The 27,125-nt window shown below is 41.8% G+C and overlaps 1 protein-coding gene across 5 annotated transcripts in view; it reads right to left on the minus strand.

Annotated features, from left to right (window-relative positions):
- Positions 1-27,125, minus strand: part of FARS2 (phenylalanyl-tRNA synthetase 2, mitochondrial) — a 371,424-nt gene that overhangs the window by 293,685 nt on the left and 50,614 nt on the right. The window contains exon 1 of one of the 5 annotated variants that reach the window (XM_043540163.1): positions 8,855-8,969. The exons of the other annotated variants lie outside the window; for them this stretch is intronic. Within the exon in view, the coding sequence (XP_043396098.1) occupies positions 8,855-8,884 (30 nt within the window). The 5' untranslated portion in view covers positions 8,885-8,969. Of the gene's footprint in view, positions 1-8,854; positions 8,970-27,125 lie in introns of those variants that run through there. 5 annotated transcript variants of the gene reach the window in all.

Consider the following 27,125-nt stretch of genomic DNA (forward strand, 5'->3'; position numbering starts at 1 on the left):
GGCGGTTAGAAGAGCACAGAGGGTGCGGTACGCATCAGAGAAGCTTTGAAAAACAGTTTCATGACTGGCCAGGCTACAGTGTGAAAGTTCTCTTTGTTTCTCCTTGATGAAACCCCCCGCCCCTTGGTTCACTCTTCTTCCCTGTAAGCTAACCACCCTCCCCTCCTCCCTTCAATCACCGCTTGCAGAGGCAATAAAGTCATTGTTGCTTCACATTCATGCATTCTTTATTCATTCATCACACAAATAGGGGGATGACTACCAAGGTAGCCCAGGAGGGGTGGTGGAGGAGGGAAGGAAAATGCCACACAGCACTTTAAGCACAGCACTTTAAAAGTTTACAACTTTAAAATTTATTGAATGCCAGCCTTCTTTTTTTTGGGCAATCCTCTGTGGCGGAGTGGCTGGTTGGTCGGAGGCCCCCCCACCGCGTTCTTGGGCATCTGGGTGTGGAGGCTATGGAACTTGGGGAGGAGGGCGGTTGGTTACACAGGGGCTGTAGTGGCAGTCTGTGCTCCAGCTGCCTTTGCTGCAGCTCAACCATACACTGGAGCATACTGGTTTGATCCTCCAGCAGCCTCAGCATTGAATCCTGCCTCCTCTCATCACGCTGCAGCCACATTTGAGCTTCAGCCCTGTCTTCAGCCCGCCACCTCTCCTCCCGGTCATTTTGTGCTTTCCTGCACTCTGACATTATTTGCCTCCACGCATTCGTCTGTGCTCTGTCAGTGTGGGAGGACAGCATGAGCTCAGAGAGCATTTCATCACGAGTGCGTTCTTTTTTCTTTCTAATCTTCACTAGCCTCTGGGAAGGAGATGATCCTGTGATCATTGAAACACATGCAGCTGGTGGAGAAAAAAAAAAAAAAGGGACAGCGGTATTTAAAAAGACACATTTTATAAAAACAGTGGCTACACTCTTTCAGGGTAAACCTTGCTGTTAACATTACATACACAGCACATGTGCTTTCGTTACAAGGTCGCATTTTGCCTCCCCCGACCGCGTGGCTACCCCCTCAACCCCCCCCCCCCCATGGCTAACAGCGGGGAACATTTCTGTTCAGCCACAGGCAAACAGCCCAGCAGGAACGGGCTCCTCTGAGTGTCCCCTGAAGAAAAGCACCCTATTTCAACCAGGTGACCATGAATGATATCTCACTCTCCTGAGGATAACACAGACAGATAAAGAACGGATGTTGTTTGAACGCCAGCAAACATACACTGCAATGCTTTGTTGTACAATGATTCCCGAGTACGTGTTACTGGCCTGGAATGGTAAAGTGTCCTACCATGAAGGACGCAATAAGGCTGCCCTCCCCAGAAACCTTTTGCAAAGGCTTTGGGAGTACATCCAGGAGAGCTGCGAATGCCAGGGCAAATTAATCCTTTCACATGCTTGCTTTTAAACCATGTATAGTATTTTAAAAGGTACACTCACTGGAGGTCCCTTCTCCGCCTGCCGGGTCCAAGAGGCAGCCTTGGGTGGGTTCGGGGGGTACTGGCTCCAGGTCCAGGGTGAGAAACAGTTCCTGGCTGTCAGGAAAAACGGTTTCTCCGCTTGCTTGCTGTGAGCTATCTTCTTTGTCCCCAGAACCTGCTTCCGTGTTGCCTCCATCTCCATTGAAGGAGTCAAACAACACGGCTCGGGTAGTGGTGGCTGAACCCACTAAAATGGCATGCAGCTCATCATAGAAGCGGCATGTTTGGGGCTCTGACCCAGAGCGGCCGTTCGCCTCTCTGGTTTTCTGGTAGCCTTGCCTCAGCTCCTTAAGTTTCACGCGGCACTGCTTCGGGTCCCTGTTATGGCCTCTGTCCTTCATGCCCTGGGAGATTTTGACAAAGGTTTTGGCATTTCGAAAACTGGAATGGAGTTCTGATAGCACGGATTCCTCTCCCCATACAGCGATCAGATCCCGTACCTCCCGTTCAGTCCATGCTGGAGCTCTTTTGCGATTTTGGGACTCCATCATGGTCACCTCTGCTGATGAGCTCTGCATGGTCACCTGCAGCTTGCCATGCTGGCCAAACAGGAAATGAGATTGAAGAGTTCGCAGTTCTTTTCCTGTTTACCTGGCCAGTGCATCTGAGTTGAGAGTGCTGTCCAGAGCGGTCACAATGGAGCACTCTGGGATAGCTCCCGGAGGCCAATACTGTCGAATTGTGTCCAGTACCCCAAATTCGACCCGGCAAGGCCGATTTAAGCGCTAATCCACTTGTCAGGGGTGGAGTACGGAAATCGATTTTAAGAGCCCTTTAGGTCGAAATAAAGGGCTTCATCATGTGGACGGGTGCAGGTTTACATCGATTTAACGCTGCTAAATTCGACCTAAAGTCCTAGTGTAGACCAGGGCTTAAGCTCTGAACACTAGATCAAGCTGTCTCTTGTGGCCAGAGGCTACCCTGGATGATCATCAGAGGAGCTGGGTCAACAGCAGGAAGGCAGCTGGGGGAGAGTTTGCAGTGACACTGTCTCCATTAGAACCACCCCAGATGGCATCAAAACCATTAATTGGTCTGTGTTCCCCTAAGATGCAGAGAATACAGGGCCACAGGTTTTATAAGCACTAAGGCCGGTCCTGTGAGGTTGTTGCTGTAGTGGGAATTAATGAGTAAACCATGATCTTTACAAAAAAAAAATCTTTCAGTCTTAGCAACTGCTTTACACGTTCAAGTCTAGGGAATCCAGGGAAAAGGACTAGAAACAAACTTTAAATATAACTAAATAAAAGCTACAATTATTCCTTATAAGATAGGTTCCTAAAAGGGGCCTGGGTTACACAGCCCCAAAACCACCTCTGCAGAAGACAATACAGAATTTATGGAAATATTGACATTTACATATTCTTTATAATTTCTTCAGGCTTGTTCCTGAATTATCTCCAGTAATTTATCTGCTGAAGCAACTGTAGGTATATCAGTAACCAAGAAGATGAAGTCTCGTGGTCACAAACAACTCTGAGTTTGACAGGGTATATAATATCATCACTAGGGCTGCTGATCAATCACAGTTAACTTATGCGATTAATTCAAAAAAATCGATCATGATTTTAATTGCACTTTTAAACAATAGTATGTCAACTGAAATTTATTAAATATTTCGGATGTTTTTCTACATTTTCATATATATTATATTCTGTGTTGTAATTTAAATCAAAGTGTATATTTTTTTGATTACAAATATTTGCACTGTAAAAATGATAATAGTATTTTTCAATTTATCTCATACAAGTACTGTAGTACAATCTCTGGTGAAAGTGCAATTTACAAATGTAGATTTTTTTTTTATTACATAACTGCACTCAAAAACACCACAATGTAAAACTTCAGAGCCTGCAAGTCTACTCAGTCCTACTTCTTGTTCAGCCAGTCGCTAAGACAAACAAGTTTGTTTACATTTACAGGAGATAATGCTGCCCTCTTATTTACAATGTCACCAGAAAGTGACCACATGCATTTCCATGGCACTTTTGTAGCCAGCATTGCAAGATATTTACATTCCAGATATGCTAAACATTTGTGTATCCCTTCATGCTTCAGCCACCATTCCAGAGGACGTGCTTCCATTCTGCGAGTTAAAAAAATCATGCATTAATTAAATTTGTGACTGAACTCCTTGGGTGGGAGGGGGGGAGGGAGAGAGGGTATTGCATTTCCCCTACTCTGTTTTACCTGCATTCTGCCATATATTTCATGTTATAGCAGGATCAGATGAGGACTCCGCACATGTTCATTTTAAGAACACTTTCACTGCAGATTTCACAAAATGCAAAGAAGGTACCAATGTGAGATTCTAAAGATAACTGCAGCACTTTACCCAACGTTTAAGAATCAGAAGTGCCTTCCAAAATCTGAGCAGGACAAGATGTGGAGCATGCTTTCAGAAGTCTTAAAAGAGCAACACTCCAATTCAGAAACTACAGAACCCAAACCACCAAAAAAGAAAATCAACCTTCTGCTGGTGGCATCTGACTCAGATAATGAAAATGAACATGTGTCGGTCCGCACTGCTTTGGATTGTTATCAAACAGAACCCATCATCAGCATGGACACATGTCCCCTTGAATGGTGGTTGAAGCATTAAGGGACATATGAATCTTTAGCACATCTGGCAGGTAAATATCTTGCGATGCCGGCTACAACAGTGCCATGAGAACGCCTGTTCTCACTTTCAGGTGAGACTGTAAACAAGAAGTGGGCAGCATTATCTCCTGCAAATGTAACCAAACTTGTTTGTCTGAGCGATTGGCTTAACAAGAATTAGGACTGAGTGGACTTGCAGGCTCTAAAATGTTTACATTGTTTTACTTTTGAATGCAGTTTTTTTTTGTACATAATTGTAATTTGTAAGTTTAAGTTTCATGATAAAGAGATTGCACTACAGTACTTGTATTAGGTGAATTGAAAAATACTATTTCTTTTGGTTTTTTACAGTGCATATACTTGTAATCAAAAATAAAGTGAGCACTGTACACTTTGTACTCTGTGTTGTAATTGAAATCAATATATTTGAAAATATAGAAAACATCCAAAAATATTTAAATAAATGGCATTCTATTATTAACAGTGCGATTAATTGCAATTAATTGTTTTAATCGCTTGACAGCCCTAATTATATTGTATCATTTTGACAAATAAAATATACAGAATTTTGCAGAATTTTAAAATACTGTGTGCATAATTTTTAGGTGCATAATTCCCCCAGGAGTATTTCTTAGAAGATCAGGAGGGAGCCCAAGAGACTCTGGATCCTCTACCTGAGCTAACCTCTTGCCTTGGCAGAAGCAGTGACGCTCTCTTGCTAATGTCCAATTCACCCGTGTTGCGGGGTGAGGGGTGGGGGGAGGAGAGATAGGTTTCAACGCCCTAGGTGGCACCGTGGAACATGTGATGCCACAGCTGGTTGAAGGTACCAGAGAGTGACACTCTCCTTTGTGTGGTCCTGGACCAATGTTGCCAGGGTCTCTCTTGAGGATTGGACCTGAGAAGATGAGACACTCCGGATCCAGGATAATGGTGATATCCTCAGGGGTAGTGTACTTTAACTAAAACAAACAAGTAAAGACTACTTATAATTACTTACAGATAAAATGCTGAAGAAGGTAACAAATGCTGAGGACACTGAACGATTTTGTCTGAGACCACGCCTGGCAGCAAAGAACTGGAAAGGCGATCAATCTGCACTATCCTTATGCCCTTGGCTTGGAGCATGAGGAGGAGAATGGCAGAGGTGTGGATCAATGGACAGTGCTAGCAAAAATGTTCCAGTCTCAGGTGCATGGAGCACTTGCACACTCATAGTGGAATACATATAGGGACCATCACTTGAAAAAGAAGATATTGTTTTTGCCTTAGATAAGTAGAAAAAATTACCTAGGTATATGCAAAATTACCTAAATTTCCTTAAATTTACTATAGGGAATAAATCCTAGATTATTGTGAACACTAAGGTAAAGAAAGTTATTTAATTGTCTAAAAACCGAAACCTGCAAATTACAACACACAGACAGACCTCTGAAAGCAACAAGTTGCAGGATGGGGACCTATGAGATTATATAACACAATCTGAAAGTTTTTAAGGGTGATCACTGGACAAGTATATAGGTGGCTTTATAAGCAGTTATTCGCGCTCTCTCTCTCTCACACGCATGCACAAACACAGTTAGAGGTCTTCCATCAGCTCTCAACTAGCTGGATAGTTAATACATCAGAAAAATGGTATTGGGTCCCAGTTCATCTCCATTGTTTATAAAATTAATTTAGCCAAACAAAAGTGTGCAAATTTCTGGTTTCACTGAACGTCATTTTGTGGCTAAGTGACATTTGAAAAAAGGAGAAAGGGAAAAAAAGCGTTTAATCATTCAGTGTCCATGAACAAAAGCCCAAATGAAATGTCCACAAAGATGGGCAGCATCACTGGAAAATAAGAAATCTCCTTATCTTAGCACTAACAAATATCTAATGTTAAAGACGCTCTAATTAATTGTTTTCAATTGTAATCAATAGACTGTTATTTCTAGTAGCATTCTAGGTAGAGTTCGGGAAAAATATAGTTTAAATATCTAGTTTTCCTTTTTCTAGCTACATATTCACAGTGCTCAGGATTCAGCAGAAGTTCAGAGCGAATTTCTGTAGATACTGCAGTAAGTTGACAATACCTCAATTCCCCTTCCCACCTCCTTTTCGAAGTGTCCTTGACTATCTGGGCACCGAATATAGTGAGAAGGAGTGAGTCTCTCTCTCTCTCTTTTTTTTTTTTTTTTTTTTTTTTTTTTTTTTTTTTTTTAATAATTTCAAGCTTTTCTAACATGGGTTCTGAGGAATAGGGGCACACATAGGTTGACCATATTTGTTGGCTGGAAATAAGGGAAACCACATGGGAAATAAGGGTCAATGCTTTAGGGACAGCAAAAGACTGTTTGTCAACTAACAACCATGGCAAGCAAAACAACAGCAGTCTTGTAGGTGAAAAAATTAAAAAGTAAGATGTTGAATAATAATGACTTACTTAATGGATTACAAATTCTAGGCTTAACTGTGGTTTTGACACAGAGTTCATGATAGGATGGGCTATGTGGAGGCATGCTGCCATAGTAGTAGCTCCCAGTGGCATTGTAGGAGCACTGCAGAAATGTAAGCAGCAACAAAATTTGCTAATCCTGTTACATCAGATGCTTCATGCCTTCACGAGCCCACCACACCTGTGGCTAGACCAGCTCTTCTGGCTGATGTGGAAGGAGGGAGGTCAAGACCATGGGCCTGTTCTCACATCCTGCCCCCCATGCTGAGGTTTCTAATACTGCTGTTGAAACTAGACCCCTTGGGTCCTTGCACATAAGGGACCTGATCGAAAACCCAATGAAGTCAATGGACAGAGGCTTTGGATCAAGACCTAGGAGCACAAACACCAAGACTGTACCTAGCCCCTCTTTTAAAAATCAAGGGGAAGATGCTCATTGTATCCTCTCCCCTTTCCACGCCCCTTCATACTCATACCAAACAAGGCACAATCTAGACTTGCATATAAAGGAGTCATGCTCCATCCATCATTGAAAAACAACCATTCCCATACTGGAACATGTTGGGCTTTAAACAGAACACAGCAGAAGTATACCACAGGCAGGAACCCAACTACTAGGAGAATTTAGGTAGGCAGAATATAATACCACAACTGGGATTTTGGAGTATGTCCAATGCACAATTTGGTGGGCTGAGTGGATCATATTGTCACACTGTAGAGACACGTTTTCAGGTCACAACCCAGATTCTCACACTTTAGTACAGCAGGGTTTGAGACAGCATAGTACAGATGCAGTTGTATTAACCATGTCACCTAAGGTGACCCCCATCCTTTATTTTAAGGGACCGACTTATTTCACTGATTTTTCCCTTTAAGGTGATCACTTATTTTAAGGGACATCCCTTGACCATTTTAAACATTAAATTATGATTATTGCATTGTATACTAGAGGGCAGTAGAAATGTACACTAGAAGAAAAATACATAATATACGAAGGGGAATTATGTTTCCCTAAAATGTCCCTAAAGGCTTGTCCCTTATTTTTCCATGTGGTTTTCTCTTATTTCCAGCCAACAAATGTGGTCAACCTATGCATGCCCCTACTCCTCAGAACCCATGTTAGAAAAGCTTGATATTATTATTAAAAAAAAAAGACTCACGCCTTCTCATTATGTTGGGTGCCCAGATAGGCAGGACACTTAAAAAAAAAAGAGGTGGCAGGAAGAACAGATTGGGAAATTGGCTGTCCAAAATTAAATAAAAGTGTGTGGAAACTGTGTGCGAGTCGGCATGGTCTCTGCCTTCCACACCACTGATACTAAGGAGAACAGATAACAGTCCTGTTTAGAAGCATAGCACCTACTAGTGAATTAAATGTGCTAGGTCTTATGATCACCTGCTACCTACCCATTTAATATCTAAAAGCAGTGAGCATCTTCAGCTGCTGTAAGGACCTGTGAGACTAGAACACAGGTCTGCAAAGCCTGGGACAGCTGACACTCCCACTGGGAGGCCATGCAGAGCCACATCCAAGGAGCACTGTGGAAATTAGGCACTGCAGGAAGTACCGTCTAAACAGTCCAGAGTGACAGCACCCTGCGGCCCTCTGATTGGCCCATGCACACTATTTAACCCTAGAGGGTGCCCCAGAAGTTATCTGGGCAATCAAACAGACTTCTGGCCTACTGCGACTCCAGACCATGTTTTGCTTTCTGATCTTCAGTCTCCAACCCCGGCCTGACTCTGACACTGACTCCTGATTTCAGGCTGGTACTACCTCTAATCTCCAGTCTCCAACCCCAGTGTAACAGGGTTGCACTCACCTCTCGCGAGCACCCCCTGGCTGAGTGCGTGTGCCTGTACTCTCTCTCTACCTCTTTGTGGTGGGCCTCCGGCCAAGTCATACAGTGTCTGTCAGTGAGATAAAAGCAAAGCAAACCCCTTTCGGGGTACAAGTCCAACAGGGGCCTCTTTCTCAGTGCCCTCTGCAATGTGTCTCTCAGTTTGTCCCTGTTCCAGAGTAGGGCTGTGCCCCATGGCTCCTTCCCTGGAGGCAATGTTTTCTACCTCTTAGGGCCTTTCCTGCCACAACTCTCCAGATGGGCTGCTGCATTTCAGTTCCCCCCTCTGATGGTGCCTCAATCTCCAGGCCACTACCCCACTGTGGCTAATCGGGTGTTGGGGGGGACCCAGGCCCGCCCACCCACTATTCTGGGTCCCAGCCCAGAGACCCTGTAGATAGATAGATAAAGGAACATAGGGACAGCTACTAAGTCATGCTGCTGCCCTAATTCCCTGGGCTACTTCCCCATGGCCCTGTGCCATCTTCACCCTTACCTCAGAGCTTTGTCCTGATGGAGTCCCCATAACCAGATCAGGGATCCTTCTTGCTCTCCCTGGCTTCTGGCAGCACTACCTAGCCCGAGGTCCTGCAGCTCCTACAGCCCGCCACACACCATCCATGCTCTTCCAGCTCTAGCAAGGAACTGAACTTGCTTTGTTCCTGCCGTTCTTCTTATACTGACCTCCTAGGTCCTGATTGGCTGCTTCCCACACAGCAACTCTAGGCAGCTTGGAGGACTGCTCTACTGCCCTGTTCTGGGGTGGGGTCTGGCAGGGCCACAAGGCCTCCAGCAGAGGGCCGCAAGGCCTTGTCCACCCCATCTCACTCAGTCAGATTGTGACTCTTGTTTATCAGTCCCAGCTCTAATGATTATTCTTATCCCTGCTGGCTGACTAGTGCCTTGTGGCCATCCATGGCTTGTAGACACCAGCCCAGCTGTGACCACTTGGTCAGATCACCAACGCCCCAGTCCCTTACAGCTCCCTTTGACCTCACACCCTGTATGACTTGTCTTACAACTTGTGGCTACAGGAATACAGATGAGCTAGTAAGTATATAAGCGCTGAGTACATGAAAGGTTTTAAAGCAAAAATCTTTAAAGCTCTTTTATCCTGCCTCCCATCCAAGAATATTTAATTAATGAAAAATTCTGAAGTGCCATGGAAAATATTAGAAAAGTTGGACTGCCACCATCTTGTGATCTGACAGCTTTTGTGTACATTATGTGTGGGGAGGGGAGTTCCACTAACACAACATATGCTAAAACAAAAATTATAACATATGCTAGGTTGCTAAAATTGGACATTTACCAGTCTGCTTAGCAATTTAGCAAAGCCCTGCATTTTAGTTTTGAAAACTGTGCAGGCATACAGCAGCAACTATCACTGTTTTAGCCATGACCATGTCTGTACTTTTTCCCCACTGGTTACAATAGGACACCATGGAAGTGGTTTCTAGTGCCATAATATTTGCGTTTGAATGCTCTACCAAACTAAACCCTGGGTTTAGAACACAGACATCTTGTTAAACTCCAAAACAGGCCTGCAGTCCTACCACAAACATCGAATTTGTTATACAACAAAGACTTTTGAAATAGGTTGTATCTCATGCACACACTTAGGCTTCAATCTTATCAGGTGGTGAGCATCCTCAGATCCTGCTGAGGACATCTAACATTTCCCGTGGCCTTTCAAAATTTTGTATTAAAATCTTGGGAAGAAGGCAGGCTAAAATGATTTTTTTAAAAGACTTTTAATTTTTTCATGTACTCAGAGTTCATCTACTTAACAGCCTATGTATAGTCTTTCAGCCATAAATTGTAAGGAACATACACAAAACCCCCTTTTTGCAGTTTCTGTAACCAAAACAAGATGCCGTAGGCTGGTTTGTTGTCTGTTTTCTAATAGTGCCTCATTAATCATGACGATACCACTGGAAACATTTGGAGGCTTGCAATATTGAAATGTTTTCTTGGATAAGGTTATTAACCATCATATTTCTCCTTATTGGTCTGTGTAATAACTGTTTAAAGTTTGGAATAAAAGTTAATAATCAAACCATCTCTTGTAACTAATCCAGTTGTCTAATTCCTTAGCAAAGTTTAGTATTTTTATGTCCTGTTTTACACACATCAACATTGAGTGGCACAGAGAAAGCGGCCCATGTATCTCAAGCACGCTTTCCTCCACCACCATCCTTCTCAACTACAAGAAAGTTGCACCATGTGAGGTCAAACCCTATGGTGCAGCATCTCCTGGGAGAACAGAACATTTTTCTGCAAGAGCACTGCATGGGCACCAATAGTTGTATATTAAAATGTTAAAGTAAGAAGTGCAAACTCTATATATAAATTTCAGGTAGGATGCTATAACTGATGACAATTCCAGTGTCCTCTTCATATCATATTGGCTTGTACTGCAGGTTCCATTATTTCGTTCCTGATGCTATCCACCAAGCATACCTAGAACAGCTACAGTGCACCAGTTATTCACATCATTTAGGTGTTCTGGTTTATTCATAAATTAAAGCACATTAATTTAAATAGATAACATTTCTCAATTTCTCAAAAGTTTTTTTCTCCTGCTGATAATAGCTCATCTTAACTAATTAGCCTCTCACAGTTTATATGGCAACTTCCAACTTATCTGTATGTGTGTATATATATATATCTTCTTACTATATGTTGCATTCTATGCATCCGATGAAGTGGGCTGTAGCCCATGAAAGCTTATGCTCTAATAAATCTGTTAGTCTTGAAGGTGCCACAAGTACTCCTGTTCTTTTTGCAGATACAGACTAACACGACTGCTACTCTGAAACCTGAAAGTTCTCAATAGCTTCTCACATGTTTCAGGTGAATTCAAATTCATTTCCGGTGTGCTCAAAAGGTCCACAAGCTCTATAATTCTGTTATAACTCTAGTTGCATTAAATCTACATTTCAAATATTGACACAGTTTGGTTCTAAATGAATTACATGAGCTAAATAATGTACGTTTTAGCAGCTGGGAAAGTGGAGTGCCTGTACACTGGAATTTGTGTTCATTAAACTACAGTCACATCTAATTTGTTGTACTGTACCATTCAGAGAATGTCAAATTTAAAACAGAGGGCTAGAGGGGCACAGATAGAAACTATCACCTTTCAAATGGCATCAGAAGTCAACCAGCAGATGGCCACAAATTCAAATTGTGCATATTTTAGCACCCAATGTAATAGAATAAAGGCACCAAGCCCTATAGTCTGTGAAATTTAAAAATTTAGGCCCCAGCAGAAAGGCCCAAAATCTTCAGGTCCCCTCCTGATGCAATATTTGAAATAGATGGAGAGAATGCACAGATTCAGAAGAGTAGAGCATTAATGCTGAAACTGGCTTAGATGGTCTCTTAAATAGGCTAAACTGTTAAGGAAAATCTCTTACTCCACATGCACAGTAAGCAATTTTCCTTTGCTTAAAATGGAAATTATTCCTTGAATTTTTCCCTGAACTAAATAGAGACTGTTCTTCATTGAAGACTGGCTACATTCCAAGTTTGAAGCTTTAGATGGGGACTTTCAAGAACACCTACGTGATTTACGTAAAAAACATCTGGTTCTGAATTATCTGAATATCAGAAATACCAAACCCAAAACTCAGAAATGGTTGAAAGTGAAGTGCGTATTTTAATGTTAAATCTTTACTATATAGATATATTCTCAACATACATAATAGTATTACATATTCTCACACACTCATCTCAGATCCAACAAGATGATTCATAAATGGTTCCTACACATTCTCAAATACATCTCCTGTGTCCTGCTTTTGATACATCCCTCTTTCAAGAGACGCATCCTGAACAAGGCTAGCCCTTCATTCCTTATCTGCAGGGGGAGCAGTACCTTATTATTATTCTCTTCACCACCCTTAATCCAAACTCTATCTAGTTTGCTTTCTTTAATGAAATGTTCTTCAGATCTGAACTGTTATCTAGGAAATATGCAGCTGAAGTGGCCATAAAGTCTACCTGCAAAAATAGTATTTTTTCAAGCACATTTTCTCAACATCTGAAATTCAGCTATGTTATCCTGAGGTATTTGTTAAGCACAAAGAGTAAGTTTACATTGTGAAGCATTTATATAGGCAAAAATTAATTTACTTTATTTAGGAATTAGATGGTATATTTCATTAATTTTCCCTGCTTAAATATGTCATTTTTAATAGATGTAACAAAGTCACATGACCGCCTACCTAGCTTTAACTGAAGAAAAACAATAGAAAAAAAATTGACTTTGTCGGAAGCCGGTAGTTAAACACAAGTTTAGGTGGGCATTAAAAATACAAGGGACAATAGATGGAGAGTAAATAAAAAAGCACTGCTGAATTCCACCATAGGTGCCGACTCCGTGGGCGGTCCAGGGCTGGAGCACCCATGGGGAAAAAATGATAAGAGCTGAGCACCCACCGGCAGCCCCTCTATCACCTCCCTCCAATCCCAGCGACTTCCATTTACCGTGAACAGCTGTTTTGCGGCATGCAGGAGGCTCAGAGGGAGGAGCAAAGATGCGGCACCCTCAGGCAGGAAGAGGTGGGGTGGGGGTGGACCAGGGGCAGAAAGAGGTAGGGTGGGGGTGGGGTCTTAGGGGAAGGGGTGGAGTGGGGGCGGGGCCTGGGATAGTGCTGGGGGTCAAGAACACCCTGGTATTTTGGAAAGTTGGTGCCTGTGAATTCCACAGTAATGGTCCAAAATACTATAGCACAAATTAGCAATTCTGCAGAGTGCTGGATAATTAATGTAGAATACTGTATTATTAGACTGTAAAATCTTCAAAGCTTTAACACTATATTTTACTTTATGGAAAATCATTCTGCATGTTTGGAACTATCTACATAAATATTAATAACAATCATTATTATTAATTATTATTTCTATTTCAGTAGCATTTAAGATATCAGAATCAGAACCCATGCTGCTAGGCTCTGTAAAAAACACAAAAAAAGACATACTCCCAGACTCTACAGAGTTTACAATTTAAGGCCACATCTTATAAGATGATATGTCAATGGGACTCTATTCAGGCATAGGGATTTTCCCTCATGCATCAATTTGCAGGATTGAGACCTAAGAAGAAAAGAATTAGGGAGAGAGATATAATCAAATTTTTAAAAAATTCTTATTACATTATTAATTTTATAATGGACAGGGGAGGAGGACAACAAGAGGAGGACAGAGGTATCATAAATGCCCCATAAAGCCTATCTTAGCCTTGCAAATATGTTGAGTCTTAGTTCTATTGTGATAATTAGGCTTACAAATTTACTCTAAATGTGAGCTCAACTGTAAAAAGTATGTGAAAGTTCATAAATCATATCATAAAACTTGTAATAACAAATGTTGATGGGAAAAGGTATGAGACAGAAAGGTGAAATTAGTCTAAACAAAAGCTACAGCTATGGTTCAAGGACTACGTTAAAATCATGCTTGGTAAAAACAGATGTTGTGGAACTGAAAATCAATGAACCAAAATTGATGTGTTGGATACAAGGCCTCATTGGTGGACAAAATAATTAGGGGATGTGCTATTCCACCCATCACTACTTTTTTGGGTCCTTAAAGAAAGACACTTTGGATGAGGAAACAGCAAAGAACAGACAGAGACAACTGAAGGAAGCTTTGCCATCATGCCGGCCACCCCCACCAATCTCCTGAGACCTGGAGCCTTCATCATCCTAATTCTGAGAGATGCCCTGATCAGACCAGAGCAGAAAGTGAGACCCAGATAACATCAACAGCTACCAGCTCCAGCTGAATCCCAAACACTGCATGGTATAAAATGGGATCGGATTTTTACAACGAGAGTAACAGCTCTAGTCCATCTCAACTAACGTCTCTTTTCCCCAAAAGGACAGTTATTGCCATCATTCATACCATCTTAGAGACTGTCAAACAATGGGGTTTTGCTTGTAAAATCTCTCTCCAGCTATGGGGAACGGGAACAAGGGATGTTGTTAAAGTCAAAGCCTTATTTAATACTTTACTTTTCAAATGTTTTAACTGTTTTTCCCTTCTTTTCTTTATTTTTAATAAAAAAAGTTAAAAGGAAGTTTAATGATGTGTTCACCATGATACTAAGCAGGGTGAAGTATCTCTATAGCAGACCCCAAGCCCTGTTTAATAATGATTAATGTTGGCCGGTGATGGAATTACATTAACACCTTTGACCCATTTATTGAAAATACATTAATACAACATTTCCTATCTGTGCAAAACATTATTTTTCAATTACACCGAGGTCTTTTTCCAAATCAGGGGTACTGTGACAGGTAGGTCTATGGAGGCTTAGTCCACGAAGGATTCACCTGCCTGAATAAAATTCATATACCTGGGTAGTGCATTTTACCACAAAATCTGAAACGTAAAAAATATTCGAGCCCAGTGTGACTTAGAGACCTCTTGATGCAAAGTGGCAAAGGCCTTAAGGGATGCAGATGAGTTACAGGAATCCCCTGGGTCTGGTATGTACATGCTAATTCACCAAAGTGAGTGTCATGTGAGGTCTCAAATAAAAACCAGTGTCATTCTGGTCATCAATATCACTGCAGAAAGCATGTACAGATGCGTAAGGAGTTTTGTACATATCAGGGGTGGCCAAACCATGGCTCTTGAGCTGCATGCAGCTATTTTACAGTTCAAGTGTGGCACATGGAGGCCCCCACGTCCTTCATTCTCTGCCTACCAGACTTGGGGGAGGGGAACTCAGGGCTTCTGCCTTGCAGTGGGGTAGGAGCTTCTGCTTCGCGGGGAGGGGGATTTCAGGGCTTCAGCCCCGCAAGGCGCACCTACTGAGGCTCAGGGCTTCAGCAGGAGCAGGGCTGAAGCTCCGAGCCCCAGCGGGCGTGCCCTGGCTTTCAAACTTCTGAAGTTTGTCATATGTGGCTTGGAGGGTCAGTAAGTTTGGTCATTCCTGGTATATATATAGAAAATTATGTTAAAGTCTGTGTTTAGGAATTGGTCACCAGGAAAAGTGAAAAACAGTTTTTCTTTTAGGCACAAAATGTTTACTTATTCGTCTGTTTCTATATTAATTACGTATTGTATGGTTCAAAATAGGACTCCACTCCCAAATCTGAACCAAATGCTAATGAAATATTGTGAAAACTTCAGAGGGGAAAAAAAAGAAAAGAAAAACAGTGGGGTGTAAGGAGGAGCCCTATCTTGATGTGCAGATCAAAGGTCTGTTCTGGTATATTTGGGGGACAAAGAGGTAATTCTGGCATCCTTCACCTAGGAAGTAAACAGACAGAGAATTTGATTCATGAAAGAAGGGTCTCAGCCAGACTTGGCTGAAAATGCTGGAGAGAATTTTGAATGAGATAAGCTTCTTTGGACAGGGGATATCTTTTTAGTTTAGTCTAGTCACTAGAAACCATGCTACAATTTTGTTTTATATGTAACCATTTGTTTCCAATATTCTTACTAGCACTTGAATCTCTGTTCTTTGATAATACACGTATCCTTGTTTTCACTCTAAATATATCTAAGTGCTATGGTGTTAACCAAAGAGATGATCCTGAGTTGACTCTTGCAGCTGGTGTGTACTAGTCCTTTGGGAATAGTGGATCTAGGAGTTTTGTAAATGCTCAATGGAATAGGGAACAAGCACTGCAGAGGAACACTCAGAGGATTCAGAGGATTCAGGGCACGTAGTGGTGAGGTGCTGCACAACCCTGGATACCCTGGGACGGGTCTCACCCTGTCCCCAAACAATCCTAAAGTGCAGCTTAATTCAGCTGGGACAAAGTAGAGATGCAGCTTTGCACGTATTCATCAAGTCTCCCAGGAACCTGGAGAAATGCCCCCTGATTTTCTGTTAGCTCCTACTCTCTCCCAATAGCCTCCCAACTCACTCAATTGGCTGTGTTTTCTACAATGATGGGGAATTAATTAACTCACAGCTGGCTCTGCCCCACGATCCTACACACCTGGGCTTTAACGACACGCATGCCAATATTATTTTCATAATATACAATTCTTAGAAGTAAGAGTTTAACCAAAACTGAAATGTTCTATCTGAATTTCAAGTGGGAAATTCAAATCCTGGAATTTGGACCTGCCCCTTCAGTTTTGGCTCCTATTGGGATTTAAAACAGGAAAGGATCTATTCCCTGGTTCCAATTGGGATGCAGTCAAAACTTCATTAGAATACCCATTCATTGTCAGATTTAAGCCCAACTGTAGACCAATGGGACAATTGTACCATTCAAAATGATAGAATTCTCATATCAATTGATCTCCTGCACTTGCTGCCATTTTGAACCAAAATCTCATCATTGAGCCAAACCTCAGCACTAGCGCTAATGCATCTTCGATCTCAACTTCCTAACTTTAACCCCGCTCCAACATTGCTCTTTTGTCCATATCTATTGTGGAAATAATGAAAATCTGTGAATGAACAGAGCATTTACTAGGACTATGTGTATTTCAACAACCAATCAAAAAATAAAGACAAACATTTCTCTATGGATTTTATTTTAGAATCCATTAATCTAACAGGCTTCAGAGTAGAAGCAGCACAGAACATGTAAACGTCAGCAGCAGAGATGCTACTGCTGCCGCCGAGGTACAGTATCTCCCAGTTAATAAATGTACGATCACATATGTAAAAAGAAGCCATCTTTAGTTTGAACAGTACCAGCCCTATTTATCTGTCATAGGTTCTTACAATGTGTTTAAAGAAAAGATCAGAATGTTCTTCCAGAAGGAACTGTATTTCCCTGCCTGGGGCATACAGGTTCTATGGGTTGATAAGATTGGGACTGAAATATTAATGAGTAAGCAATTTGTCAAGAAAATTATGCAAGAAAGCTTGGTGGTTGCACAAAGAGGCAAGCAATATGAGATACAAAAACATGCACTCTGATCTAAAAAAATCACTGACTGTCTGGTCTCTGTTCAAAAACTACTACCTTTGTAAAGAATGCTTTGGGGAAAGTAAATAAATAAATTAATGAGAGAATTGACAAACAAGTGCTCACTAAATTCAGCATTTATAATTGCAGGTACTATCTACAAAAGAAAAGACCCCCACAACTCACCCACTCAGGATGCACAAGATGAGATTTCATAATTGAGTCAATCAAGAAATGACTACTAAGGATATTTTTGCAACTAAATTTCTATACTACATTCCGCAAATGTGAGATGAAAGATGTTTTGTCATGTCAAAAGCTGTTTGATTTTTGAAAACCTACAGAACATAAGAAAAATATCCCATGATGGGCAGAAATACAAATGGAAAAAATATCATTTTTGAAACATTTTCTCACAAATCATAATGCATTTGTGCTAGGCAAAATGATGACTGTTGTGTCATATCAGAAGGTTAAAATCTGCAACTAAATAGATGCACATGGGAATTAAATTAGTCAGGCGCTTCAAAATATTATTTCTTTACAAGGAAAATTTACAAATGAGAAAGGACTTTGTGTTATTGAAAAAAAAAACAGATATGGTGTTCCTTTCATGCAACCCTTCATTTTATAAAGAAAAAGATACTGCTGGAAGCAAAATGTACTAATGAATACCAGTTTATCCAGACAAATGCAGCCATATTTGTGTGTAACTTAAACTGATCCCCATGTCATATTCTGTAAAGACTCAAACTTGTGTTGACACTGGTTTAATTCCCATTGATTGCAATGGGTAATACTCACAGACATTACTCATGATCTCTTAGATTATTATTATTGTTAATAGTAATACTTTGCACTTACATGGCACCTTTTGCCTGAGGATTTCACAGTGCTTTTCAACCATTAATTAAGCCTTGCAATGCCTTATGAGGAAAATACATTATTTATACCCATCAGGTACAGCAGCTTCCAGTTCAACAATACTGTATTTCATCACACATGAAGATGATAATACTTAGCCTGCCTTAAGTACAGGGGAGAGGTCTAGATGACCTCTCGAGGTCCCTTCCAGTTCTATGATTCTATGAGCTCTGTGTAGCTCAATAGTTTGTCTCTTTCACCAACAGAAGCTGGTCCAATAAAAGGTATTACCTCACTCACCTTGTATTTCAACATGTTGTTTTTCATTTGTTGTTTGTTTTCAACTGGTTTTCGATTGATTTCCTCTCTTTCAAATGCTCAGAATGTTTTTCTTTAATCTTAAATGTCATTTTATCAAGTATTCATGTCAGCATTTTAAAAAAAGCTTTATAGTGAACCTAAATTTGAATGACTTTTCGATGAAAGAAATTGCTTGGATAATGAAAAATAATGATGTGAACAATCATCTAAAAGTATTTTAAACTAGAAACCATTTAACAAGAATAATGGCTACTCTCAGTGAAATTAAAGTGCTTTTTAAAGTAGATTGACTAAGTTGCCTATTAAGAACTGTGCTGAACAATTAGGGAATACTGCAATGTTATGGATGAAGCAGCCTTCCATGTGCAAGTTCTTGCACTTAACATAATGTAGTAGGCCTTATATAATTTTTAAGGCCAGTCGTACATTCCTCAGGCAAGCGTGCAAGGACTGCAGGGTCAGACTCAAATTTCATCCCAAAAAACTTCACAGACTTAAATTATATTATTCTTATTGTTTACTTAGTACCGTCAAAAGACATGAGCCTGAGAAATAAATCAAAAGACACTTAAGTGAAAAAGAAATATGCTTTGAGATGAGAAGTGAAGTGAAGAGAGATGGAGAGTTGCTGAGGCAGATAGGTATAAGAAGGATATTCCAAGTTGATTATCTGCCGTGCAGAAGGCTCTCACATCAAGAATAGCAAAAATGCATGAAATGACATAGAGGAGAACATTGCTAGTGTTATTTATGCCTCACTGAGTATTTAACTCAACCTGCTAACTCATGTGAAAACTAAAACCTGCCTCGTCTTTGCTAGAATTTTACCTCACATTAGTTAGCTCAAGTTAGCTAATTCAATATAAGAACTGTTTTCCTGGTGAAGACATGGCCAAACCACAATCATAGGCTATCAGTGTGAGGGTTTGATCCCTCACAGTGCTCAGTATTCTGGCCGTGATCCAGCAGAGCAGGCTAAATGTGCTTAAGTGCTTTGATGGATTCAAGGCCAGAGTGCTCAGCCGTTTGCAAGATCAAGTCCTTAGATTAAAATAAAGAAAACCCCAAACGGAACAAATGAAATAAAAGAGCGGAGAGAGTGACCCCTCTGTAAAAGATGCATTAACTCTGCCTCACAAAATGGCAACTGCCTCTGCATCCAGGCAGACTGCCTTAGAAATGTAAAGATGTAGTACAGAGAGGATAAAATCATAATCTTGACATACACTACAGCTACTGTAGATGAACAGAAGAAACTGGGAGGGTAGTGGAGAGAAGTATTTGTTGTTAGTGCTAAACAAGTACTAAGTAATAATCCTAACTAGGACCAGAGGATGAGGCGAGAGCACATCCACAGAGGGGTTTAAAAATAAGGTAGGACAATATTGAACTAAATCCTCAAATGAATGGGGAGCTAGTAAAATTATATGAGGATTGGGGAGATAATGGTTGCAGTTCCTTGTATGTGTGAAAAGTCTGGCAATGGCATTCTGCCCATACTAGAAAGAAGAAAGATGGGACTTGGGAAACACACAGGAAAATTTGTTTTTAAACTAGGGGGAGGGGAGAGGACAGAATCTGGCACCCTCAATTATGATTAATCAGTGGGTTACGGTGGAGTGAGGTACTACTTAATGCGAGTAAGCGGTACAGAATCCAAACCAAGAAAGGAAAATACAACCATTGCCTAAACAACATGCAGCAATGCAGATTTTTGACAGCGATAGCTTTATAACACTGAACAACAAACACTTTATAACACTTTATAGCACTGATTTTTTAGGAATATGAACGATATAAGCTCCGGAAGTTCCAAGCACTATTGCCTAGACCTATTACACTGAAGTGACATTTTAGAATTGTTTTACTCACTATATACCTTGATTTATAAGTTATAACCTAGGCACAGGATACCACACTATAGACATATTTACAGTGAATTCTTTTAAATTTACTGCTTTTCCCTTCTCCTTGAAAGGCCTCTGTATGTGTATTGTCATCTTCCTGTTTATTTTTTAAAAAATCATCTTCATTTTCATGCTGTTACACCATTATATATATTCACAATAAATATTATATCAAAAGTATTAGAGAAAATGTGTGTAGTTCACTATTTGTTATAACAGCATCTGGCCTATCAAACACATACTGTATCCTACAGGACATTGTCCAGGTATACTGGAAGAAGAACAGGAGATCCTGGATATGGTTTAATCAGGCTGCAACTTTATTATTACATGTCTGGGACTACTTGGCAGATAAAATTGTACAGTGCAGGTAACTCCATGATCATTCAGTCAGCCTCACCTCAGTCCCTGGAAAAATCATGGAGCAGGTCCTCAAAGAATCAATCCTGAAGCACTTACATGAGAGGAAAGTGATCAGGAACAGTCAGCATGGATTCACCAAGGGAAGGTCATGCCTGACTAATCTAATCGCCTTTTATGATGAGATTACTGGTTCTGTGGATGAAGGGAAAGCAGTGGATGTATTGTTTCTTGACTTTAGCAAAGCTTTTGACACGGTCTCCCACAGTATTCTTGTCAGCAAGTTAAGGAAGTATGGGATGGATGAATGCACTATAAGGTGGGTAGAAAGCTGGCTAGATTGTCGGGCTCAACGGGTAGTGATCAATGGCTCCATGTCTAGTTGGCAGCCGGTGTCAAGTGGAGTGCCCCAGGGGTCGGTCCTGGGGCCGGTTTTGTTCAATATCTTCATAAATGATCTGGAGGATGCTGTGGATTGCACTCTCAGCAAATTTGCGGATGATACTAAACTGGGAGGAGTGGTAGATACGCTGGAGGGGAGGGATAGGATACAGAAGGACCTAGACAAATTGGAGGATTGGGCCAAAAGAAATCTGATGAGGTTCAATAAGGATAAGTGCAGGGTCCTGCACTTAGGACGGAAGAATCCAATGCACCGCTACAGACTAGGGACCGAATGGCTAGGCAGCAGTTCTGCGGAAAAGGACCTAGGGGTGACAGTGGACGAGAAGCTGGATATGAGTCAGCAGTGTGCCCTTGTTGCCAAGAAGGCCAATGGCATTTTGGGATGTATAAGTAGGGGCATAGCGAGCAGATCGAGGGACGTGATCGTTCCCCTCTATTCGACACTGGTGAGGCCTCATCTGGAGTACTGTGTCCAGTTTTGGGCCCCACACTACAAGAAGGATGTGGATAAATTGGAGAGAGTCCAGCGAAGGGCAACAAAAATGATTAGGGGTCTAGAGCACATGACTTATGAGGAGAGGCTGAGGGAGCTGGGATTGTTTAGTCTGCAGAAGAGAAGAATGAGGGGGGATTTGATAGCTGCTTTCAACTACCTGAAAGGGGGTTCCAAAGAGGATGGCTCTAGACTGTTCTCAATGGTAGCAGATGACAGAACGAGGAGTAATGGTCTCAAGTTGCAATGGGGGAGGTTTAGATTGGATATTAGGAAAAACTTTTTCACTAAGAGGGTGGTGAAACACTGGAATGCGTTACCTAGGGAGGTGGTAGAATCTCCTTCCTTAGAGGTTTTTAAGGTCAGGCTTGACAAAGCCCTGGCTGGGATGATTTAACTGGGAATTGGTCCTGCTTCGAGCAGGGGGTTGGACTAGATGACCTTCTGGGGTCCCTTCCAACCCTGATATTCTATGATTCTATGATTTCAATATCTACCTGGGGGCTTCGGCCAGCCCCCTCTTTTTCCATTGGTCCCCAGCATTGCTGGGACCTTACCATCCCCCCACCGCAAATGAGGGTTAAGGTGGGCTATAAAGGAACGGGGCCGGTAGGCTCCGTGCTGCACTAGTCACAGGCACTCTGAACCACCCCTCCCACCCCTGTTCCACTCCTTTAACAGGCCATTTATCTGGTCACTGTGTCCCTTCCCTACAGAGTGCCTGTGCTGGACATCCGCCCCACACTTACAGAATGAGTTGTGACATCATAGACTAAAACTCTTCCTTACTCACCTACTCTTCCCGAAGGTGTGGGGAAGGTGACCCCTCACCCACTCCATCTTGGCCAATCTGGCGGTGAAGGAAAAATTCCTTCTCAGCCCCCAAAGAAAGGAGCAACTAGCGAAATGCCCACAGCAGGTCCTGACCAAACCTGGTATTTTGCCACTTCTGAGGCTGGGTGCTGCTCTGCCTGGCCCGGGGAAAAGGGGCTTCTCCTACCAGGCTTGCCCTTTATCAACTCCCCTGCCCTTCTGGTCCCTGGGGTATGAGTCAGCATTGCAATGCTGACCCACTTTTCTTTTGTAGCAGCCTTTGTGCCTTTCTGGCCTCCCCACCCTTAAAGTGATATACCCCTTTCCCCAGCAAGCCAGAAAATGCTCCTTCCTCTCCACCACACCTGCTTGTGGTGCCGTAATTGTCAAGATATGAATCATGTGTGTTATTTTTAAAGTTAACTGAGAAAAACCACATAAATCCATTTTGTGTGCACCTAACTTATGGATGAAAATGCTGAATGTTCATAAACAGCCTGGGAATTTATACAAGAACACATTACCAGACCTTCAAAGTTAGAGATTCACATTCTCAAATGTTTAACTTATGCATGCACATATTAGACAGGTACCTAATAATTGGGAATTTGTGAGCTCTTGAGTTAGGTATGAATATCTATATTTGCAAACTTGTTCCCATATTTTCAAAGCAATTTTATCTTTATTATTGAAGCAATTCAGATGATTAAACCTTCCCCCACCCATTTTTTAAATTTAATGTACTTTTTTCACCATGTAATGTACACTCTTTGTTTTCTTTTTTCACTTCACTCAGCTTGAATAGTGAAAATAGACTTGTCATTAGTCTAATCTCTTTTCAAGAGTTCACTTTTATTAATGGCCAGTTTTAATCAATAGTTTTTCCATGCTACCACAGTGCTAATCCATTTGGGTTTCCAGCACTGTAGGGAAAATAGTTAATTTTATGCAATGTTTTAAAGTTTTTAACATGTCTATTAATATAATTTATTTTTTCAATACATAAAAGAATCAGGTTTCAGAGTAACAGCCGTGTTAGTCTGTATTCGTAAAAAGAAAAGGAGTACTTGTGGCACCTTAGAGACTAACCAGTTTATTTGAGCATGAGCTTTCGTGAGCTACAGCTCACTTCATCGGATGCATAGCATATCGTGGAAACTGCAGAAGACATTATATACACACAGAGACCATGAAACAAAACTTCCTCCCACCTCACTCCCCCGCTGGCAACAGCTTATCTAAAGTGATCCTCAAGTAGAGCCATTTCCAGCACAAATCCAGGTTTTCTCACCCTTTCTCCCCCCCCCCCCCCCCCCACACACACACATACAAATTCACTCTCCTGCTGGCAACAGCCCATCCCCCTTTGAAACCCCTCTTTATAATGCGCATGATAATCAAGGTGGGTCACCTCCAGCACTAATCCAGGTTTTCTCACCCCCCCCACACACACACACCCCTTTTCCAAAAACCACACACACAAACTCATTCTCCTGCTGGCAACAGCTCATCTTACAATGTGCACAGCAATAATCCAAGTTTAACCAGAGCGTCTTGGGGGGGGTTTTGCAGGAAAAAAAAAAAAAAAAAAAAAAAAAACAAGGGGAGACAGGCTACCTTGCATAATGACTTAGCCACTCCCAGTCTCTATTCAAGCCCAAATTAATAGTATCCAATTTGCAAATGAATTCCAATTCAGCAGTTTCTCGCTGGAGTCTGGATTTGAAGTTTTTTTGCTTTAAGATAGCGACCCTCATGTCTGTGATTGCGTGACCAGAGAGATTGAAGTGTTCTCCGACTGGTTTATGAATGTTATAATTCTTGACATCTGATTTGTGTCCATTTATTCTTTTACGTAGAGACTGTCCAGTTTGACCAATGTACATGGCAGAGGGGCATTGCTGGCACATGATGGCATATATCACATTGGTGGATGTGCAGGTGAACGAGCCTCTGATAGTGTGGCTGATGTTGTTAGGCCCTGTGATGGTGTCCCCTGAATAGATATGTGGGCACAGTTGGCAACGGGCTTTGTTGCAAGGATAGGTTCCTGGGCTAGTGGTTCTGTTGTGTGGTATGTGGTTGTTGGTGAGTATTCGCTTCAGGTTGGGGGGCTGTCTGTAGGCAAGGACTGGCCTTTCTCCCAAGATTTGTGAGAGTGTTGGGTCATCCTTCAGGATAGGTTGTAGATCCTTAATAATGCGTTGGAGGGGTTTTAGTTGGGGGCTGAAGGTGACGGCTAGTGGCGTTCTGTTATTTTCTTTGTTAGGCCTGTCCTGTAGTAGGTGACTTCTGGGAACTCTTCTGGCTCTATCAATCTGTTTCTTCACTTCCGCAGGTGGGTATTGTAGTTGTAAGAATGCTTGATAGAGATCTTGTAGGTGTTTGTCTCTGTCTGAGGGGTTGGAGCAAATGCGGTTGTATCGCAGAGCTTGGCTGTAGACGATGGATCGTGTGGTGTGGTCAGGGTGAAAGCTGGAGGCATGTAGGTAGGAATAGCGGTCAGTAGGTTTCCGGTATAGGGTGGTGTTGATGTGACCATCGTTTATTAGCACTGTAGTGTCCAGGAAGTGGATCTCTTGTGTGGACTGGACCAGGCTGAGGTTGATGGTGGGATGGAAATTGTTGGCCAGTCCTTGCCTACAGACAGCCCCCCAACCTGAAGCGAATACTCACCAACAACCACATACCACACAACAGAACCACTAGCCCAGGAACCTATCCTTGCAACAAAGCCCGTTGCCAACTGTGCCCACATATCTATTCAGGGGACACCATCACAGGGCCTAACAACATCAGCCACACTATCAGAGGCTCGTTCACCTGCACATCCACCAATGTGATATATGCCATCATGTGCCAGCAATGCCCCTCTGCCATGTACATTGGTCAAACTGGACAGTCTCTACGTAAAAGAATAAATGGACACAAATCAGATGTCAAGAATTATAACATTCATAAACCAGTCGGAGAACACTTCAATCTCTCTGGTCACGCAATCACAGACATGAGGGTCGCTATCTTAAAGCAAAAAAACTTCAAATCCAGACTCCAGCGAGAAACTGCTGAATTGGAATTCATTTGCAAATTGGATACTATTAATTTGGGCTTGAATAGAGACTGGGAGTGGCTAAGTCATTATGCAAGGTAGCCTGTCTCCCCTTGGTTTTTTTTTTTTTTTTTTTTTTTCCTGCAAAACCCCCCCCAAGACGCTCTGGTTAAACTTGGATTATTGCTGTGCACATTGTAAGATGAACTGTTGCCAGCAGGAGAATGAGTTTGTGTGTGTGGTTTTTGGAAAAGGGGTGTGTGTGGGGGGGGGGGTGAGAAAACCTGGATTAGTGCTGGAGGTGACCCACCTTGATTATCATGCGCATTATAAAGAGGGGTTTCAAAGGGGGATGGGCTGTTGCCAGCAGGAGAGTGAATTTGTATGTGTGTGTGTGGGGGGGGGGGGGGCGGGGGAGAAAGGGTGAGAAAACCTGGATTTGTGCTGGAAATTGCTCTACTTGAGGATCACTTTAGATAAGCTGTTGCCAGCGGGGGAGTGAGGTGGGAGGAAGTTTTGTTTCATGGTCTCTGTGTGTATATAATGTCTTCTGCAGTTTCCACGATATGCTATGCATCCGATGAAGTGAGTTGTAGCTCACGAAAGCTCATGCTCAAATAAACTGGTTAGTCTCTAAGGTGCCACAAGTACTCCTTTTCTTTTTATAAAAGAATCAGTTACCAAAGTCTCTGGACCCAGTTCGGATCAGATTCTGACACTGCTACCATTAGCATTTTATTCTGTAAATAGCCCCACACAAACAAAGGGGCCCAAACTGTGAAGTAATGTACTACTCAGTGTAAGGGCTTCAGAATCTGGTCCCAAATTACTACACTATAAGGTGCAATCATACAAACAGTATCAAGCTCAGTCCCATTGAAATCAGCAGGACTAATCAATGTGTAAGATCTAATATGTTGGGTAAGAGGATGAGTGTGGAATTCTATTCTGTCCCATTCATGTTCTTACACCAGACCCCATACTATGACAGCTCAGTAATTGGGTGATTACATTTTATAATTTCTTTTTGGTCATAAATTAGTTGGGGACAGTTGATGAACCCCTTACACACACTGGTAAGAAATTACTCATCTGAAGCCACTGGGCTACTTGAATGAATAATTCCTCACCAATGTAAATAAAGGATTGAAAATCTGGTCCTAAATTCCTAAATCTCTTAATCTAAATTATGAGACTATTTTCCCTATAATCACCCATAAAAGACTGCAGGTAGAATTGCTGTCTTTGTCATTTATGTGGACGTGATCAGAGAATTTAATTCTGCTGGGAAATACTACCATAAAATCTCTAAGATAATTAAAGCAAGAGTGAAAGTCCAAGATGAAATGGTTGGAATTTTTAAAGTTCAAGCCACTTTCCTGCATCTTTAGGGTATTTAATTTTCTGCCATTCTAATACATGCATACAAAATGGCAGATGAACTGAAAACTCTCTTTCTCCAATTCTTCTTTCGGTCATCTGCTGAGAGTCAGAATAAAGTAAGTAGATTGACTAGAGATGTTGCTGATAGCTTTCAGTGTGTAGGCCCTGGTCTACGCTACGAGTTTAGGTCGAATTTAGCAGCGTTAGATCGATTTAACCCTGCACCCGTCCACACGATGAAGCCATTTTTGTCCACTTAAAGGGCTCTTAAAATCAATTTC

Source organism: Chelonia mydas, chromosome 2 (genome assembly GCF_015237465.2).
Source record: "Chelonia mydas isolate rCheMyd1 chromosome 2, rCheMyd1.pri.v2, whole genome shotgun sequence".
Lineage (NCBI taxonomy): Eukaryota > Metazoa > Chordata > Testudines > Cheloniidae > Chelonia > Chelonia mydas.